This window comes from Emydura macquarii, unplaced genomic scaffold, assembly GCF_026122565.2.
Source record: "Emydura macquarii macquarii isolate MOO-44397 ecotype Brisbane River unplaced genomic scaffold, CSIRO-AGI_Emac_v2 contig_2473, whole genome shotgun sequence".
Taxonomy (NCBI): domain Eukaryota; kingdom Metazoa; phylum Chordata; order Testudines; family Chelidae; genus Emydura; species Emydura macquarii.
This window is the reverse complement of record NW_027132610.1, coordinates 41,869,741-41,890,316: the sequence shown is the minus strand read 5'-3', so window position 1 is coordinate 41,890,316 and position 20,576 is coordinate 41,869,741. Positions and strand designations below refer to the sequence as shown.

At 41.0% G+C, this 20,576-nt stretch overlaps 1 protein-coding gene across 1 annotated transcript in view; it reads left to right on the top strand.

Moving 5' to 3' along the window:
- RBM26 (RNA binding motif protein 26) overlaps nt 1-20,576 on the top strand; it is a 101,572-nt gene that overhangs the window by 67,222 nt on the left and 13,774 nt on the right. Inside the window, 2 exon segments of the mRNA XM_067563284.1 lie at nt 16,404-16,613; nt 20,421-20,507. Coding sequence (XP_067419385.1) covers nt 16,404-16,613; nt 20,421-20,507 — 297 coding nt within the window.

The window sequence follows — 20,576 nt, the reverse complement described above, 5'->3', positions numbered from 1 at the left end:
GTTCTGAAGTCTTTCCTTCCTCAGGCAAAAAGTGGATGTGTGTGGTAAAGTTGCTAACAATACTGTGACCATATTTATGAGGAAACAAAAGGGGAATCACATTGTTTCTCTTGCTCAGCAATGATACTTTAGTATTGGTGAATTAGAGTTTAAGTTATCTAATACTGTAGCCATTAAGTTGTCAGGGAACTGCATTCTTATAGACTGTTACAAGTGGCGGTGTAGTCCCTAAAAGATTTCATAGTATAGTCCCTATTCAGAAAGTGGAGTGATTGTTAAATAAACTGGTGTTTTTAAAGATCAGTCAACATATATCCTGTTCCTGGCTTAAGTGAAGAGGGATCCAGATTTACTGAAGGATATCTTCATGTTTGATTGCAGTCAAGACTTCCTGTAAAGCTTATCTTCCATTATCCCTCTTTCTTCACGTTGCTTGAAGCAATGCCTGTGTCTACTTCTGCATTTGTATAGTACCTAATAAAATGGGGCTCCATTCCTGATCAGATTCCTCTGGGCTCTACTGAAATACAAATATTAAGAATGAGAGAGAGCTCATACTTTACTGGATTCCCTGGATGTATCAGTTCTGATATTCAGATCTTCTGGGCCTGTCATCAGTCTCTAATTCTGCCTGTACTTCTGCATCTTCTCTGTAAGAGTAAGATCAAATTTTCTATGATCATCAGGCTGCTTGCATCACGGTATCTTGTTAGAAATTAATGTTTTCTGATGAAGTGTACAACATATTTTTACCACTCTCAAAAGGCATCTATCTACAAGAAAATGTAGTGTTCTAAACTGGATGAGATTTTCACTGTGGATCTTTGCTGGCAAATTGTCACCTTTCATCAGCATCAATTCCTACGTTTTTGGACTTAAAAAAAAAAAAAAAAAAAAAAAGGAAGCAGCCACGGTAGTCTTGCTATTGCTAAGTGCACTTGGCAGCCATTCCTGCTTGCCATCTATTAGTACAAGGCTTTTCAGCTTTCACTCTTTGTAGAATTACAAGATATTTGAAAGCACTGATGTGTATACACCAGCTCCAGAATCTACTCCATCTTGGGACTTCAGTCTGGTACTTACAAGATTGATCTGTGTAGATTCTTACTCTGGCACCCATCACTGTGCTGTGAGTACTTCACAAAATTATAAATTACACACAAGTGTATTGTTACATCTGTCAATCTGTTCCTTCCTGTCTCCAGAAATTGGACTCAGTTTTGAGGGCTCAAGAGAAGAGATTAGTGTTTAGTACAGGAAGGCTAAACCAAAGAGTTGTGTGTTGCATCCTAGTCTAAAGACATTGGTGTTCATATGGTCATGACTTCTGGCTCATAGATTTGTACTTCCCATTTGTAGTTTTCAGTGGACATGAGTTTCACCCTTGACATTGATAGTTCTGTTGTCTCAATGGAACACAGCTGTTTTGGGAACATGATCATGAAAGGTCAGACCATGGAGATAGGGACTGGAACTTTGAATTGGACCCTGTTACAGGGAAGCCACTACAGAGAGTGGAGGACCTTTTCTAATGTCCTGTGTTTATCTGTAGGTTTTTAGGTCCAAGGTTTCATTCTTAGGTACAGTGAGTTACAATAGTCATGCCTAGAGACCATGGATGAAAGAGTCATTGGGGCTAAATAAAAGTGACTGCAGTTGGCATTTGTCTTGATAGCTATTAATAGACATGGGGATTTTGTATGGCTGTGGCCGTTTGGGTGTATTGAAATGAGGAATTGAGGTGAACACCAAAGCAGAAGAATAGGATGGAATATGATGTTAGAGTGGTGGCAAGTTCTTTGGAGTGCTTCATTCATCCAATCATCATCACCTTAAGCTCTCCTAGGCAGTTGTTAAGCCAGTTGCTGATCTCAGACAGGCCATTTCCTTAGAAAACTTGTGTGGAGGGGTGTTGCTTACTTCTGATGTATATGTGGGGTAGAACTGGATGTCTTCTGCATATTGTTCACATTTTAGTCCCCGCTATTTCATGATCTCTCTTAGTGACTTTATAATATTGAACAGGATGGGAGTAGATGTTGGATCCCTGTGGGGACCCACAGGTGAGGGCTCTGTAGGCTGTGGATCAGATTCCCCTCCTTACTCTCTGGGTGTGTGGTGTAAGAGGAGCACATTTGCAGAGTCAGCTGTATCAAATACTGTAGGTATCCACTGAAGTGTAGTTGTCTGACCTATGACCGTGACCAGGAGATCATTCTGTAGAGTCACCAGTGTGCTCTGTTCCATGGCTTGGCCTGACTCCAGATTAACAGGGCTCTAGTATATTGGCAGTATCTAAGACCCACGTCTACATTACAAACTGTGGTTGACACAAGTTTCATCAGCATATATAGCTACCAAAGTTAGAATATCGCTTGTGTGTGCGTGCATACTTGGCTGCTTGCATCAGTGCTTAGCATACAAACCACGAGTGCTTGTGTCGATGCAAAGTGTGATGCACCATGGGTAGGTAACCCCGTATGCTACGTGCTGCTGTCTGGCGCAGTGCATTTTGGGAAATTTTCACAATGTGTTTTGGGTAGAAATGAGTCATGCAGTGATCTCTGGGAGCTAGTGGTCAAGTTCCCAGCATGCAACTTTTTCTATCCCGTAATATCATCCATATACCATAATTTTTGTGCTTTATTTTATTTTATATTTTTAAAATTCTACAAACCTGGATGGCACATCTCAGTGTTCAACATCTTTGACAAGAAGCATGGAGCCTGCAGAGGTCTGTACTATTCTCATGAACGTTGCAAATACAGGACACATTCAGACCTTCAGAAAGTGCTGCAACAATAGGGGGACATGACAATAAAAATCAATTCAAGGTTGTTGTGATGTTTACGGAGCAGTTGTAGGTGATGGTATGTTATTTCTGGCCTCGAAAAATGAGCATTGACTGTTGGCATCTCACTGTAATGCAAGTTTGTGACGATGAGTGGTGGCTGCAGAACTTTGGGATGCGAAAGGCCCAATTCCTGGATCAGTGTGCCGAGCTCATCCAAGTCGTCCAGTGCTGGGACACCAGAATGAGAGATTCATTTACTGTGTGGGAGTGGCCATCACACTCTGAAAGCATACAACGTTGCATTGCTACCAATCAGTGGGAAATCATTTTGGAGTTGGAAAATCTACAGTGGTGGCCATTGTCATGTAAGTGTGTAGGGCAGAGGTGTCAAACTTATTTGCTATGGCAGGCCAGATTTGAATTAAATGTACTTCAAGTGGGCCATACATACCATAAATCGAAATACTAGGCACTTTTGGAGCGCTGTGTCTCGTGCACACAACGCTCCATGCGCTGCTGCCAGAGTACACAGATCTCGTGGCAGCGCACGATGTCGTGACATCTTGCAGCGTTGTACCCTCTGGCGGCAGCATTTTTGAGCAACTTCCTCTTCTGGTTTAAAAACAATTTGCTCCTTCTCAGTGAGGATCATTTCAATATGTACCTACAGAGCTACAGAGTATCAACCCGTTCATGAGCTCCCCCTGTCATATTGAGATGATCCTCACTGAGAAGGAGCAAATTGTTCCTAAACCAGAAGAGGAAGTTGCTCAAAAATGCTAAAAAAAAAAAAAAAAAAAAATGCTAGGGCGATAGATGGCATGCACGTTCCTACTTTGGCACCAGGCCACCTTGCCACAGAGTACAACAACAGAGAAAGGGCTACTTTTCTGTGGCTGTTCAAGTGTTGGTGGATCACTAGGAATGATGTCACCAGTATCAATATAGGCTGGTCAGGCATTGTGCATAACACATCTTTAAGAACACAGAACCGTTCAGAAAACTGCGTGCAGGGACATTGTTCTGAAGTGGCGGATTACCATTGGCAATATTAAAATGCTGGTAGTGATTCTAAGGGATCCAGCCTACCCCTTGCTTCTTTTGCTTATGAAGCTGTACACTGGTGTTAATAAATTGTATAGTTGATTGCTCTAGCTCGCTTCTGTTTTTTGTTAAATATATTCAAGAGACCAAATAACCAATATGAAGTTTATTGCTATCAGCCAATAATATAGTACAGGAAAAAGGTTCTATGTGATACCAGTCTCCAGGAAGCCATCTCGTGAAGCATTGTTACATTCACTTTACACAGAATGTGCACCCCTGAAATTGCACTTCTAAAACCATCTTTTTATACCCCACCTGTTTACAAATAAAAATTACTGTGTACATCATCTGAAACAAGATTTAATGAGTCAGCTTTCTACCTTGTTTTTCTTGTACCATGGTGTACCTCTTAACTCTTAGTTATGAACACATGCATTCCAGGTACCAGGGGGTGTACAGGCACCTCCTATGTTTATATCCAGATAGAACAATCATATATCTTGTCTTTTTCCTTTGGACATTCCAGTACTGACCTGTGAGAGTAACTGTCTACCTGTTGCTCTGGTAAAACATTCATATGTCCTGATTTCTACCATTTCCATAACTACATAAATCAAAGATTACTTCTGCAAATTCAAGGTGTTATAGGATATTTAGCACAAGAGAACAGGATTGTAGTAAAGGTATAAGGAAATATAGGCTATATATCTTCTATAATATTTGTGCTTGATTCTGTTTGTGCTTAGTGCATACTAAGGTGTGTGTGTGTGTGTGTGTGTGTGTGTAATATGATATATACTGCCCCGCAAAAAAGAAAGATTTAGCTACTGGCTCAGCAGGTACAGAATGACTCTTAAATGTTTTTGGTAGATTGAAGCGATGCTGGCAGTGTTTACTCACTAGATTGTATCTCAGTGAGAAAAACATCCCAGTGGTTTTAGCTGTCTATTGTGTCCTGCATAATATCTGTGAGGCAAAGACGGGAAAAGCAGCTGCCAGCGTGGAGGGCAGAGGCAGAGCAACTGTCCTGAATTTGAACAGCCAGATACAAGGGCCAGTACAAGAGATTGAGGAGCTCTGTAGTTGAACGAGGTTTTTGAAAGAGCACTTAACCCTCAGCCACAGTAGTGTTCTGTGCTGGTCTCTTGTCAGGTCCTGAAGCTTCAGGTGTTGCTGTTAGGAATTGTGTAGAACTGTCTGTGCATTTATAACTAGGACTGTCTTTTTTACTAAAAAGCTATTGATTTTGTGGTGCTTGCTGTACGTTTATAAATAGTTTTAATGAAGCTATGAATTATGTGATGGTTGTACATTTGTAACTGACAGGCTGTTTTCTTGAACCCAGGAGTGCTCTACATTTGCAAGTACTGAGTGCTTTGAGTACTGCTATGCGTTCTGCAATATGTGTTGTGAACTAATAAATATAATTTCAAAAAATAGAAATGTATTGAGGCAAAAAGTGCAGAAAAACAATATGCAAAAATATAAGCAGTGCAAAAAAACTTTTAACATAAATTAACGGAACAGAACTTTAAAATGGAAAAAGCAACGAACATTTATGCCTATTTCAGTGCAGTGCAGTCTGTTGTGGCTATACATATACTGACCTGTGAGAACCACAGATGATGTATATAAAGCTCTGGTTTTTTGTACTGTCCCCTGACATGAAATGGTAGAGGGAAGGGCCCATAATACCGTGTGGTTTGTTGGGGAGCGTAGGGAGATACCACCATGGAATTCTCAAAGGACTGCAAAGGAGGGTGGGGGGAGAGGTCTGAGATTTTTTGCACCAGTAGGTCAACCAGTGTCTGCAACATTGGAGTTTGCTGCCGGAGAAGACCAATTATATCCTGGTGTATCTTTCTCTTCTTTTCCTGCTGGGACTCCTGGGACTTTGTCTGCTTTTTCCTTCTCCTTTCCATCTGCCATGTTTGCAGTCCTGTGCAGCACTGGTTTGCAGGATCTCGCTGAATATGTCCTCTCCTCATGAGGATCAGGTGTTCGATGGGTGTGGAGGGGGCATCCCAAGGTCGCAATGGCAGCAGCTGCTAATAAAAACAGACAGATGTATCACTGGATTTACTGCCAGAATGGAAGGGGAAAGACAAACTTCAAAACTCTCCCTTAATTCCTATGAAAACTTTTAATAAGACATGCTTACTAAAGCTTCAGCTTTGGAGCACCTCTGCACAGCACCACTCTTCACTCCCAGCTATGGTGACTATGGCCTGTTAGGGCTGAGTGGTGGGGAAGGAATTTTGGTTGTATGAAACAATAACATTTCTGTATCTATTCCATTGATACAAGTATAGGACAATGGCACTGAATATTGGCATGATTTTCCACAGCCAGTGGTGATTTTAGCTGACATCTCACTCTTGAGTGCAACAGAGGAGAGAGCTCAGTTATTGTTTTCATCCGGAAGCCACCTGAGCCCATATATTGCTAGCCTGTTCACGGCAATGGTGCCAACCAAACTCATTGTGGTCTGGGAAAGTTTTCTACCACAGAGGAAGAAATAAGGCAGTCATCCCTAGAAACTTTCGGGAGAGGATTGCAGAGTATCTCCATGAAAGTTTTATCAAGGAGACATTGCTATGTGCATAAGCAAACTGCTCCACATGGCTCCTCCACTTAATCCTACAGGCCAATGAAAGCAGATACCAGCTCTTCCTCTGTCTGTTATACTGCTTCTTTGTCTTGTACACTAAAACAATCAAAAGTCTATACCTGTCATAGTTGACTTGGGGATGGGCAGGATGCATCTTCACATTTAAACAGGGTGAAATGCACATACACACTTACCTGAGGTTCCTTCCACTGCATTTTGCTCAACTGATGAGACTAGCTAGACTGTAGTGGAGTCTCAAACATGGCATGGTTGGACCCCCTGTTGTATCTCCTCCTCCTCTCCCCCCCCGATCCTTCACTGTTCACAGCAGGCTTCTTGGTCACTGGCTCCTCCAAGGTATCCACGGTTATTTGTGGGATGCCAGTGGGGTCTCCACCAAATATGGCATGCGATTTGTAAATGTGGCAAGTCTGTGGCTCAACCCCAGGTTGTATTTATTTCAGAAATACATGGGAGGTTTTAAAGGATTCTGGTCTCAATGACACCTAGGCAGTGGAGTTGACAGTTGTAACCAGATTGGTGACTGTTTCAGGACTTTGGGCTTCATGTGACAGCTGCTGGGGGACTGGTAGGGTCGACACAGATCACATGGCGTATATGCCCATACTGCACTGATATCGGTAGATTGATCATAGCTCAGCATTATTCAGGGAGGTGGTTTTACTGCATCACCATAACAGGCCACTTATGTCAGCCAGAGACAAATTTGAGTGTAGACACATGAATAAATGGGTCAGTAGATGGGGACTTAAGATCAACCTATCTTTGTAGTGTAGACCAGGCCTTAGTGAAGCTAGGGGGTGACCCCTGACAAGCTTCTTAATTAGCTCGCTTAGGAATGGGAGGTTAGGAGTCACATAAAGTGATGGTTTCTTAAGTACTTGCTGTGACATACTGTACCCTGAAGCAGCCCCCTGTAAGCCCCGTATTCGTCATTCCTAGATGGTTGTAATAGTTCATACTAAACATGCCATATAAGATATCTAATGAAAGATCATAATCTGCTAAAATCCATTGTACTGTCAAAATATGTGCATCATTAGTGTGTATCAAGTTATGAGATTTTGGTGGTATTGAAATACGTTATAAACTTACTAGTAACAGAGGAGGCATCCATGCCCAAGAGGGGCTCAGCAACCATCACCCAGCAAAGGAGTTGTAAACAAAGGATTTGCAATACAATTACAGTTGCACAAGACTATGCAATGGAGATTGCTCAATTCTATGACTCAGTCGCACAATGTGACACCAGCAGGGGAGAGGAAAGGATTGAACAACCTTGACTCAGCAGAGCCTGCCTGGACAAGCCTGGACTAATGTCTGTTAGACACATGGTCAAAAGATATAAAATAGGTCAAGGCACACAGCCCCTCTCCTTTTTCTCCTCTCCCACCTATACTGGAAGCAACAAGAGCACTGAGCAACAAAGACTTTGACAGGAGACTGGTCCCCAGGCTTCAGGAAGGAGCTTGTGTATGAAAGAGCTGTAACATTCAGTGGGCTGAGAAAAACTGTTTAATCTAGAGACTGCCTAGTGTTATAAGGTTTAGGTTGTGCGTTTATCTTTCATACCCATCTCTGATCTCTTATGCCTACCCATTATAGTCACTTAAAATCCATCTTTCTGTAGTTAATAAATCGGTTTCATATTTTAGCTAAAACTATGTTTCAGCTGAAGTTTTTGGAAAATCTCAGCTCACTTAACAAAAGCTGATATATATCCTCTCCACATTGAGGGAGGGGCAGGTTAGGTAAAATTTATACTGGTCAGGCTTCTGACCAGGGCAGGATGGTGCAACTTCAGGGTGCAGGGCAGAGAGCTGGGGTGAACTGGCAGGTGTCTTTCTCTGTGAGATTTGTGAGTGGCTATGGGACCATTCATGCAATCTAGCTGGGTGTGGGGCTTCACAGGCTGTTGGGCTGAGTGATAACACCATGAGGGGTTTGCTGCTTGTCACTAGCAAAGCATGGTGGGAGCAGCCCAGGCTGGAGAGTTAAGGGACACAGCAGGACTCCAGTCCTAGATGAACTTGCCAGATTGTGTTGTTTTGTGATGGGAGAAAATTGTAATTTCCCACTTCAAAGGGGAAGACACCTTAGAGTTCTCCACCTTTTCTTTAGTTAAAATTAACAGGGATCAGTCACAAATGATGACTTGGTTTTCCTGTGGTGTTTCTAGCTGTCTGTTGTGTAGATGGGCTGCATTTACAGAGGGAAGAAATCAATGTATTGGACCTGTCTTATGTATAATATCTGGTATCCTGAGGCTCTCATGAATGCAGATGATTTTCTCTGAGAAGTAAACTGATAGCTCTTTGTACCATGAGGTTTGGAGGTTGAGCGGAGGCATTTTGAGTTAACTAAGGTGGTTCACAACCTGTTTTAGTTCATTGACAGAGGATTACTTTTTTAGCATCTTTTATGGTGTCTATTACTTTGTTTTTTCCCCCCATGATGAGAACACAGGCTTGCAAGAATTTTTTGTGTTGGAGCCTGTCTGCATCTGCTTGTTTTTTCCCACACTGACTCTGAAGTTCCCTTCTTTCTTGCTGATTATCAGAGAATTATGGGGATCTGTGGTGTTAGTAAAGAAGCAGTAGATGTTTCAGGCCCAGAATCTCAATAGCTTTCCTTGATTGGTCATAATAACTCACTAGATTGACTTGCCATCATCTCTTATTGGGGAGGATTAATCTATAAGAATCCACTGGAGTTTACTGGATACTGAAATAGATCATTGTGGTTGATGCTTCTTGTTGAGTCAGAGTGGGTTCTGATCTCAATTTTGATATGATAGTAGAAAGTCCAAGATGAGGGAATGTTTCATGTTTCCATTTTCAATGTGTGATCAGTGATGTGTGTGTAGTTCCTGAGTTTGAGCAACCAAGGCTTTGTTTACACTAGCAGTTTTGTCAGTAAAACTTTTTGTCCATCGTGGGTATGAAAAAGCCAACATAAATTTCACCGAAAAAAGCACCCGTGTGGACAGCACTATGTTGGCAGGAGATGCTTTTCCCGCCAACATTGCTACTGCTGCTCCTTGGGGGTGGCGTAATTATGCTGGCAGAAGAGCTCTCTCCCTTCAGCATAGAGCAGCTACACGGGAGACCTTACAGCGGCACAGCTGCAATGGTATAGCTGTGCCACTGTAAGATCTGTAGTGTAGACATAGCCAAAGAGTGTGAAGTGTGAAGCCATGGTTAAAGGCCATTATATTAAAGATGTCACAATAGTGTCTGAGGTCTCCTAGGGGAATAAGTCTTGGAAACTTTGTCACAATGATAGAAAGACTCAGCTTCTATAGGAAACTGGATTCAAAGGGCTGCTAACGACTTGTCTCTAGGTTCATGGAATAATTAGAACATTTAGTATTCTGCCCTATTCATCAGTTTATACACCACTGATATATTTAGAGACAGAAGGCCTTCTGCTTGCATCAGGGATCTCATAAACTGGCCAGTCAACAGAAGGATATTCATTCATATATACAGAGTAGTTCGTTCCTGTTGTCACTATGAATATAACAAATTAAAACCCTTTCCTGCCTGGGCAGATTTAGCCTCTTAGAAAAGGAAGAAGGAAAGCCTCCTGTTGTCCCTGCACTGGGAGATCCTGTTATAGGGACTGACCATGTCCGCACTCCTCTCCCTGCCCCCCCCCCCCCCCAAAAAAAAAAAAAAAAATCAGTGGCATCTGCTTTTGATGCAGTTATGATAAAACCCAGACAGCAAAGGTCAATTTCTAAATCCCAGAAAGATTACTCTTTACCACCCATCTTTTCATACTTAATTAGGAATGGGGAATATACTCCTCCACAAACCCTTGGGGGTAGAAATGAAATTCAGCTTTAGACAAGTGGTTGTACAATTACGTTAGAATTGGACCTTCCATAACCTAGCGAGGTTTCTTTCTGGAGCAGACATTATTACTTGAGGCTCTGGAAGGTTTTCTTCTCTGTCAATTGGTTATTAAGTTACTTGGGGCATGACAAAATCTTTTAGAAAATTACCTAGGCATTATGTGGGGATAGTTTGTTGAAAGAGCAGGTCATTTCTATGCCTTTCAAAATAGATTAGTCTGAATATTCAGATTTGCTGTTCTCTAATGTCCCTGTATCTGAGGATGTAAAGAATGTAATGGCACATTCTGTTAGGTTGAAGGCAGCTTCCATGGTATGTTCATGTAACATCTTCCTTGTGGAGGCTTTCAAAGCTGCCAGTTGCAGCATTAGTCATTTAAAAAAAAATTAAAATAACTCCCAAATACAAATAGGAAAGTATATGGCCTCCAGACATACCACCTTAGGCTGTTAACTTGTTTGCACTCAAGTGAGGTCATGCCTGATCTAAACATGGGGGAGAGATCTCCGAAGAAAATCCAAATACTTCAGGAAACAATGTTAGTCATTGTCACGCTCTTCTGAATGAGCACCGATTCAGTACTGCAGCAAAATTTTAGAGAGCATTATTCTGTTGGAGGTGCTGTTTATGTATGAGATTTGACAAGAGGCACTGATCACTTATTCCTGTAATGTTAGGAGTGATAATGCCAGTGTCCTGACATGAATTCAGTAGCTATTCACTTCCTCTTATGTTTCAAAATCCACTAATGAAGTTATGAATATTAGACTCCTTAAATTTACAGGCTAGGTCCCATATCGGTAAATATGTGTTCGCAGTAAGAGCTCTTTCTGCTGTGACATCAAGCTTTACTGCTATACCCTTCCATGAAAGGCAGTCCCCCTAGCCTGTTTGTGAACTATTGTTTGCACGTCTGCTCTGCTTAGGGGTGTGTGTGTGCGCCTAGCGCACTCGAGCTGGTGAGTTTGGTGTAGCAGTACCCGTCAAGGCAGAGCATGTGGCCCATTATCTCCTTGTTCCTTCAGGCAAGGGTATAAAGGATGGAGCCACCCCAACCCCGCTTAATTTTCTTCTCACTATTCTTGGCTATAAGTAGGACTTCCCATGCTCTGTCATGCTTTTCTTTTCTACTTTAGAAGCATTCAGTTTCTTGTAAATAGTTAAATATTGTAGCTAGTTAGGTAGTAGTATCCTTTCTACTTTTTATGACCTTTTCAAAGATGTTGCTTTTCTATTTTCTTCACTCCACAAAAATAATTCTGCCTTTCAGGCTGAGAAGTGAGACACTAGCTTTGTCTGATTCCCTGAGGTTTAAACACTGCCCTCTTTTCTATCCCTAACACTGCTATTCATTGTGTTTGGGTGAAAGTCACATTAGGGAAAGGTGTGACATTTGTCATTCCTTTAAAAAGAGGACTCAGAAATTGAGAGCGCTTTGAGAAAGCACATGATAGAGTAGGGTTATGTAACTGGTGTCAGACCTGGAGCTGTATGAGACAAGCAGGAGTGGTAGAGGACCTTACAAAGGTGACTCCTGCACCCCCTTACGATTGAGCTCTCAGCAACTTTAATAAGTGGGGCCCTCCCTTTCTGAGATAAGAAGGCGTTCCCTTTCTCTGGGGGAACTCAGAGAACTGAGACCTGAATCAGCTCATAAACTTAAATAGAGCTTTTGGGGTTTTAAACAAGACTCTGGGCACCAGCAGGTCTCTCAGAACTTAACACAGGATTTGCCTGGTACCAAAGATGAAGCAGCTGCTTTGGCTTGATGCTCCCCAGTTCTGGCTCAGTTCTCTATATTATTGACTCCGGAACAGGCCACCATGCCTCTCTTGAGTCCCTCACCATTTGAACTGCCAGAGACAGTCTCTGTATCACCTAGGTTGTTGGCCCTGCTACTCCCAAAACCTACATTGCAGCAAGAGACCTTCTCTCTCTCTATCTCTCTACCTTCGTCTCCTGATTCAGTGGGAGAATTCTAGTTTCTTTGGTACCAACTTCTTTGATTGCACCAATGTTGACTTCAGCACCAGCTCACAAGTTCAGCAGCAATCCTTTTTCATTCTGTGGCACCAGCAATTAGAGCAACCATTGGCCTTGGTACCAACTGCCTCTCATATTCGATAGGCACTGATGATTGTGTCTGCTTTGCTGTTGACCCCTTTGAAGGCACCAGCAGTACACTTTAGAATAATCTTAGGTATGTACCACCATGGTGTTGATTTCAACCTTGGTACTGAACTCAGTACCAGTCTCAACTATTTATTATTTCAACTACTAAGCCTATATACAAGCTTCACTCAGATCATCATGGCAGGCTTTCTGCACCTCATGACACAGCCCATCCAATGTCATCTGCTTCTTATGCGTCATCCTCTGACTCTGAATATAGCTGGGGGGGATCCCTCCCTTACCAGATCCAGAAAATCTTATTTTCCTTAATCTTTGGCTAGATGGTTGTGATCACATATGAGATGGGGTTATATCTGTGTTCACTGCAAGAGTTGTCCTTGGGATTCATCTTTCTGGCCACCTATGCCATACTCACAGTGGCCTTCCTGAGCTTGACCGGGTCCAATCTGCAGACCAAAGTCCACCTGGGTATCCATCCCATCAAGAAGAAAGGTTGCCCTCTCTTAATACTTCATTTTCTCTTGATGAGGCCCTTCTTGCAGAGTCCTTGTCACCAGCACCAGATGACTTTTAGACTTACGAATACCAGTGTATATAGACAAGCCCCAGTTACACAATCCAGTTCAAGCCTATTCCCACCCTCTTACCTTCCCTCTTCAGGGATCCTTCCCACAAGCTTGTACTTTTACAAGAAGCACAAACTTTTCATTTGGGTGCCGCTGAGGAAGTTCGTGTGGGGAAAGGGCTTTAATTTGCACTACGGTCTCATTGCCAAAAGAAGACAAAGGGGGCTGAGATCTCTCCTAGTTTTGTGAAAGCTAAACATATTCGTCAGAAAGATCAGGTTCCACATGGTCTCCCTAGCCGTGATTATTCTATCTCTAGATCCCAGTGACTAAAATGCTGCTTCTGATCTCCAAGGTGTTTACTTTTTGTGGCAAACTACCCAAGCCATGGAAAGTATCTGAGACCTTTGGTTGCAGACCAACGTTCCCCATACACTGTCCTTCCTTTTGGACTGCCATCTGCCCCATGGGTGTTCACCAAATAAATGGCAGAGGTTGGACATCCAGGTATTCACCTATTTGGACAATTGGTTGCTCTGAAGCAGTTCTAGGCGTCAGACTGAGATCAGCATCCTTATTTGCTCAGCTGGGCCTGTTAATGAGCAAAGACAAGTCAACTTTCACTTCCATTCAATGAATCTAGTTCATTGTTGGAGGGAGGCGATACAAATTCTATAACAGCAATTCATATCTTCCTCAAAACAGATTTCAAGTCATCCTGGGCCTGTGCAACGGTCTATAATCTTACCCCTATACATCAGTGAGATCTTGTTTGAGACTGTTTGGGGACATGACATCCTGCACTTACCTGAGTTGGCATTCCAGATGTTGCCTCAGATGTTTACAGGAATGGCTAAAGCCTGTTTACTCCCCCCAAACAAACATCTGCTAGATATGAGAATTGACATAATTGCCAGGGTGCTTGTCTCACTGAACAGGTGGAAGGATCTCACCAGTGATTGTAGACCAGTGCTGCCCTACTCAACTCCTCTTCCATCCATGACTTTGGCCACTGATGCTTCCTTCCTAAGGTAGGAGGCTCATTTAGAGAAGCCTCAAACACAAACTGTATGTCAAAGGAAGAACCATCACTCCACATCAGTATGTTGGAGCTATGAGCTACACACAAAGCCTGTCAAGACTTTTTGCCTTGAATCAAAGGCCAAACTGTGCAAGTTCTCAAGGACAACGTGACACCGATGTTTTATGTGAACAGGCAAGGAAGTGCCATATCTACATTGTTGTGTCACTAAGCCAACCATCAATGTAACTTTTGCATCCAGAATAAAATCACTGTCAGTTTCTCACCTGGAAGCTCCGAATGTCCTAGCAGACCACCTCAGCAAGACTTTTTGGGAGGATCACAACTGACCATTGAAGGCCAGCGTACTCAGATTTATTTTTTGCAAGTGGGGGATTATCAATATGCATCAGTTCGCAACAAGACAGAACAGAAAATAACAGCTCTTTTCCAGAGAAGTCTGAGCTCAGGCTCTCTTTCAGATGCTTTCCTCCTTTCCTGGTGTCCAACTCTGAGTTTCCTTCAGTACCACTCATACTCAGACCTATACAGATTCTCATTTCAACCACGATTAACATGTCGTCCAGACAGGGATGGGGACGGGAATATTCTGTCTTCCTTATGGCGAAGTATTTCACCCAAATCTCAACAGAGTTCACCTGACAGCATTGGCTGTGGAGTGTCTAGACAGTAGGGAAAAGAGTTGTTGTTTAGCAGTCCAAAATATTCTTTAGAACACCAGAGAACTGTCTACTAGGGCAGCGTACTTCTATAAATTGAGTTTTCTCATGTTGAGCAGAGGCTCATAACTGTCTTTGGTCAGAAACGGATACAGGAAATTTTGGATTACCTGCTTCATTTTAAAGAATGTGGCCTTTAGTTCATTAAGAGTACATTTAGCTGCTGTCTTCGCTATCCATCCTCCTGTACAAAAGTTTTTGGTATTCTATGGTGATTAGATTTTCTAAAGGGGTAAACAGAATTTACACCCCCTATGTCCTGGTTAAGCAGCTGGTTCTTCCTTGATACTTGAACCTTGTATTGTCAGCTTTTAATGGGATCTGTGTTTGAGCTTTAACAACCTGCCTCTTAGCCTCCCTATCAGCCAGTAGCTGATTCTTTCTCAGTAGTTATTATGCCTGCCAGAAGACTGAGCCTGCAGGCTTTAATGATGGGACCTCAGTACATCATTTTCTTTAAAATCTCCACAAGCATATCCAAAATTTATTCCGAAGGTGGTGTTCAACTTCCATCTTAACCAGGCTATCCATTTGCCTACCTTTTTTTCCCCCTAAGCCTCATACATACAAGGATGAGGAAAGGTTCCATATGTTAGACATCTAATGTGCCCTGTCCTTTTGTATAGACAGGATTAAATCATTTAGACAATCTCCACATCTTTTTGTGTTCTCTGCAGATGGAATGAAAGGGCAGATGACAGCTCAAAGACTTTGTTACTGGATAACTATATAACAAGAAATTATGAGATAACAAACCCTTTAGCTCCTTCAAAGGTGTCAGCTCATTCCACCACAGCTCAAGCAACTTTCTTTGCCTCTTGAGAGATGTGCCTATAGAAGATATCTTTACTTTTGCCAAGTATTATGCAATTATTGCTACCTGCAGAGATGACTCGAACTTTGTTTGAAGAGAGACAGCAGGACTGTTTTTCCAGATTTCTTGTCCCACCATCACAGTGTATCATTTTGGTTTCACCTAAGTGGAATGGACATGTGGAAGCACTTGAAGAAAAAATGGTTACTTACTTGTATTGTCTGTATTGTAAGTTTTGTTCTTCAAGATGTTGCACATGTCTATTTCATCAGCCCCCTCCTTCATCTCTGCTTCAGAATGTATCCATTACAATGCCAATGTGAAAGAACTGAAAGTTTGTCAGGGCGCCTCCACCCTTTATACCCTCGGCATGAAGCGATGCAGGGTACATGTTCTGTCTTGACAGGTACTACTACATAGAACACTCTGCCTCAAGTGCACTGAGTGCATGCACACACTTAAGTGAAATAGACATTTGTAACACATCTCACATAACAGTTACAATACAGGTAACTTTTTTTCAAAATCATAAAAGACATTCACAATACTTCCTGAAGATAAGCCTGAGTGTGTTACATTCAAGAAAATTAGTTTACTTTAATTTTGAAGAGGATCATCTTAAATTGCTTAATTTTATTTGAAACAAAACCTGTGTCAATTCCTCTTGCTAAGAATAAGTCTCAAAATTGTCATTAAACAAAGATCATGATTGGAATATGATTTTATTTTAATTCTGGTTTTAATAATGCTTAGATCATATGTGTTACAGGACTGAAGTTATGTTTAAACTTTTTAGGCTGCCAAACGAGGGATTCTTTCTTCAGGTCGTGGTAGAGGAATTAATGCAAGAGGTCGGGGTGCATCACGTAGCAGAGGCAGAGGAACACGAGGCCGGGGTCGCGGAAGAGGTGTTCCCGTTCATGCAGTAGTGGATCATCGTCCTAGGGCACTGGAGATCTCTGCATTCACAGAAAGTGATAGAGAAGATCTTCTTCCTCATTTTGCGGTATGTAGTAACTTCAATATTTTTTCTCTTTGGATGAATAAGTTTTGTGATAGTGCAGGGGAAAACTTCCAAGGAGTTATTCTAATCAACTAATATTTAATTAACCAAGGAGTCCTAAAGTAGGTTCTCTACTTTTAAAAAGAGCTTCCTGTTTCTAAACTCTGGAAGGACTTCATACAAGGTAGAGAAAGGAAGTGATGCCAATTGTTTCCTGTTGTTTACATGGATGCTGTGTACCCCAGGAAGAGAATCTGGAGGTAAAATATTAACTTGTCAATTATTCAGTATGCTAGCAAGCTACTGTTGGAGTGGTGGTAGTAGTAAGTCCTTGAGTAAAAAGCATGCAGAACAACAACTGGTAATGGGCTTTTGCAAGAACTGGAGGAGCATAAGAAAGAAAAGAAATTTTGAACCAGTCCTTGAGTTAATCTAAACCACAGAATACCATATTCACAAGGGATTTTAACAGACATTTGTTTTGTAACAAAATGAGTAATGGATGAACAAACTGCCGTTTTGTAGATACACTTGCTTCAACTTTATTTATGCCTGACTGTCCTGTCTCTGTGTTCTACCCACTTTTTTGAGTTTGAGAGTATAGACCAGTATTGTATAACAACTGCAGGATCTTAGTACCACTCCCAGAAGTCTGTGTGTCCACAAAATGGCACACAGGCAGAGCTGGAATTCCCTTTAAACAGAGCTTTTTCTTAATCTTAGGGCTGCAGTTCAAAATTTGATACTGGGTTTATATATGTCAATAGTCCATTATATCATCATATAATTTAGTTGGACTGAAAATAAAATGAGGCAAAAAGGGCCTGATGTATGTCTCTTTTCTTCAAGCCTGCAATGAAGGAGAAACCTATTCATTTTGTAGAGTGGATGCTGAGGATGTTACGGAACTCTCAAAGATAAGTTCAGGCTGTGTCACAATCAGTTCTCTTGAGATTTAGCCCTGTGGTCCTTACTGGTGGCGGAGAGCATCCTGCACTGAGATTGTGGAGCAGTCAGTCAGGTCTGCCTTCTGTTTGCCTTTGAACATTGACCACTTCAGGAACAGCCTGTGTACCAGTAAGGCAGGGAGTACTTCTAGCAGCCCTATTAGTAGTAGTTGTAGAACAGGAACCAACTGTGACCCAGCAATCCTCAAAGATGTGGTTGACTTAGAGGATAAGACATATTCTCCTATCTCCATTTTTATTCTTCTAAAGCAGTCAAATTTCTGGCAGCAGAATATGGCTATACAACCAGTGGTATTGAAATGACTTTTTACTGTTATTGAGAAACTAGCTAGTTACTATAGGGATGTTGGTAAGACTCTTCAGCCAACATTAATATAGATTTTCAGTTAAAACAATGTTTTAAACCCCTTTACTAGGCATTAAAACAAATGTAAAACAGAATTCGTTATAATTTTACAACTTGTAACGTAAAGAGTTAATTTTCTGGAAGGTTAGAGTTCATGCTTAACCTGTGCACATATGTAAAGGCCGAATATTTGTTGATATTACTGAAGTTGTAATTAGAGTTGACCTCTAAAGCTTTTTAGAGTTCACTTTTTCAACTAATATATGATCCATGAAGAGCCACTTTTGCCTTTGCTTTTGGCAATCTCTGTTTTCATCAGATTTTTAAAAAACTACAGCATGTCTGTGCCTCTTTCCTCCAAAGAAACCAGAGTGAAAAGAGCCCCTCTGATCTCGGTTATTTGCATGGCAGGCGGATGCAAATAATAATCTCACTTTACTTACATGCTGCTAGATTGTATTGTTAACACTGCTAAATTGCTGCCTTTTTGTACAGAGACTAAGGGGGGGAAGAACTCAGACTGCAGACAATAATTAACATGCCTTTAAACATGGGTTTGTCATGTCACTGTTCCACAGAAAATAGTTACACAAACTGCTGAACCAAAGGTGTTCAAAAACACCAACTTCAAGGCAGAATAAGAGATGGAAAAAAGATTTTTTTTCTAAAACTCTATTAGGATTTAAAAACATAAGCTGACACTAATGCTATTAAAAAAAAATCCAAGAGACTTTACAAGGTCACCTTTAAGATTTTTCATTCTACCAAGAGGGGGGATTAATGTACTATGTTTAGTGTATCCTTATCTGGAGACAGAACGAAGCTCCTTGTGAAGAGGTGGAGTCTGTATCTTGTCAGTGGAAACATGCTGGACATCTTCCATAATGTGGCTTTTCCTTATTTTAAAGGATTTAATTGTGGATAGTGTTAAATTTAACTAACTTCTCTTAATAAAAGTGTTTGTGACTATGCAGGGTTGGGAAGGAATTTCTTCCCACATTAGATAGGCAGTGATTTTGGGTTTTTTGCTCCTTCTGCAGTGTGGTGTGAGAGTCACTTGCCAAGATCCTCTTGATATATCTCACTTAATCAGTTTCCTGCCTTTGCAGAGGCCTCGGGCATTGGTGCACCTTGGTCCCTACTATTTTCTGCCTGTCACGCACAATAGTTTTTTGGTTGAGTTTAATGTGCAGGTGCTGGGTGGTGGTGTTGGCCCGTGATAACGATGACTGGAAGGATACATTTTTTATCCGTAAATATTGGTAAACATTGATTTCACCATATATGCACAAACCAAAAAAAGGAAAACTTCCCTTGATAGTTATAAAAATTTACAGATAGGCAAAGTAAGAAAAATTCTGCTTGAGAATTTGTTTGATTTTAAGATATTTACTTTGTATATTTTGAAAAGTGATGTTGACAGTTTGTGTTTTAAGAGTTATAATGTTTTTATTTTTTGAACCTCAACATCCACTGTCATTAAATAATTGTCTGACTCTCCCCCTCCCATTAGTTTCCTACAACTGTGATAATTTATATTGAGAAAAATTGAGGAAAAAAGCTTAAAATCCAGCAACTGAATATTTAAATGGATAAAAATTCAAAAAAAATTCTGAAACATAAACATTAATATTTATGACACTTTGCTTTTCAAAAAAGTGGTGCCGAGTCCTCTGGCACTTTGTCATGTAGCCATGTAGTCTATGGAGTTCTACATCAGTGTTCATATTTTTGGTAGCTTTACACCTACTGTGTTTGCAACTTTATTTCATATCAAAATGCTTCCAATTGAGGGAAAATATGAGGAGATCATATTTCTCATGCACAGCAATTTTAAAAAAAGCTTGTCTTGCAGTCTGTGTTCATATGCATATTATCTGCTACAATTTAAAATATTTTATGGTCCTCTTCTGTAAAACTCTGAATGGGCTGGAGCTCAGTTATCTGAGACAATCTGTCTGCACTCCAGCTACGCAGATGTGATCATCAGGAATGCTTCAGTTGATGGAGTCCAAGGTACAGTCCATAGGGAGCAGGGCAGAACATTCTTGGTAGAGGACCTTCAGCGTTGGAACTTTCTGTCACTGGAGATAGGACTGAATTTGATTCTTGTTACCTTCTGGGCACATTGCAAGATTAATCTTTGTGCAGACATTTTCCTAACAGATTGATGGAGTTATATATACTTGGTGCTTGACCCTTAAAGTCATTGGCTCTGAAGAAGAAGAAGAAAAGGAGAGCCATGCCTCCTTCATGCTTTTACTATGCACTATTACATTTATGTAAAGGGAGTCCAAATGCTACGGTGCTCAATGTTTTAGAATTGCATATAAACATTACATAATATTCCTCACAAAGCAAGTTAATCATTAAGGTCTCTTCCGTGTGCATCATTTCCAGTTCTATATAGTTTTCAAGTACATGTGATTGTTTTGTACACTATTTGCATAGAAAAAGGAATCTTTCAATTAATTTACTTTTTTCTCTCATTGAAAGCAATATGGTGAAATTGAAGATTGCCAGATAGATGACTCTTCTCTTCATGCAGTGATTACTTTTAAGACAAGAGCAGAAGCTGAAGCTGTAAGTATATTCTTCATATTAAAAATACTTTAAAAAAGATATTTCATAGTAGCCATACTTTATACTGAA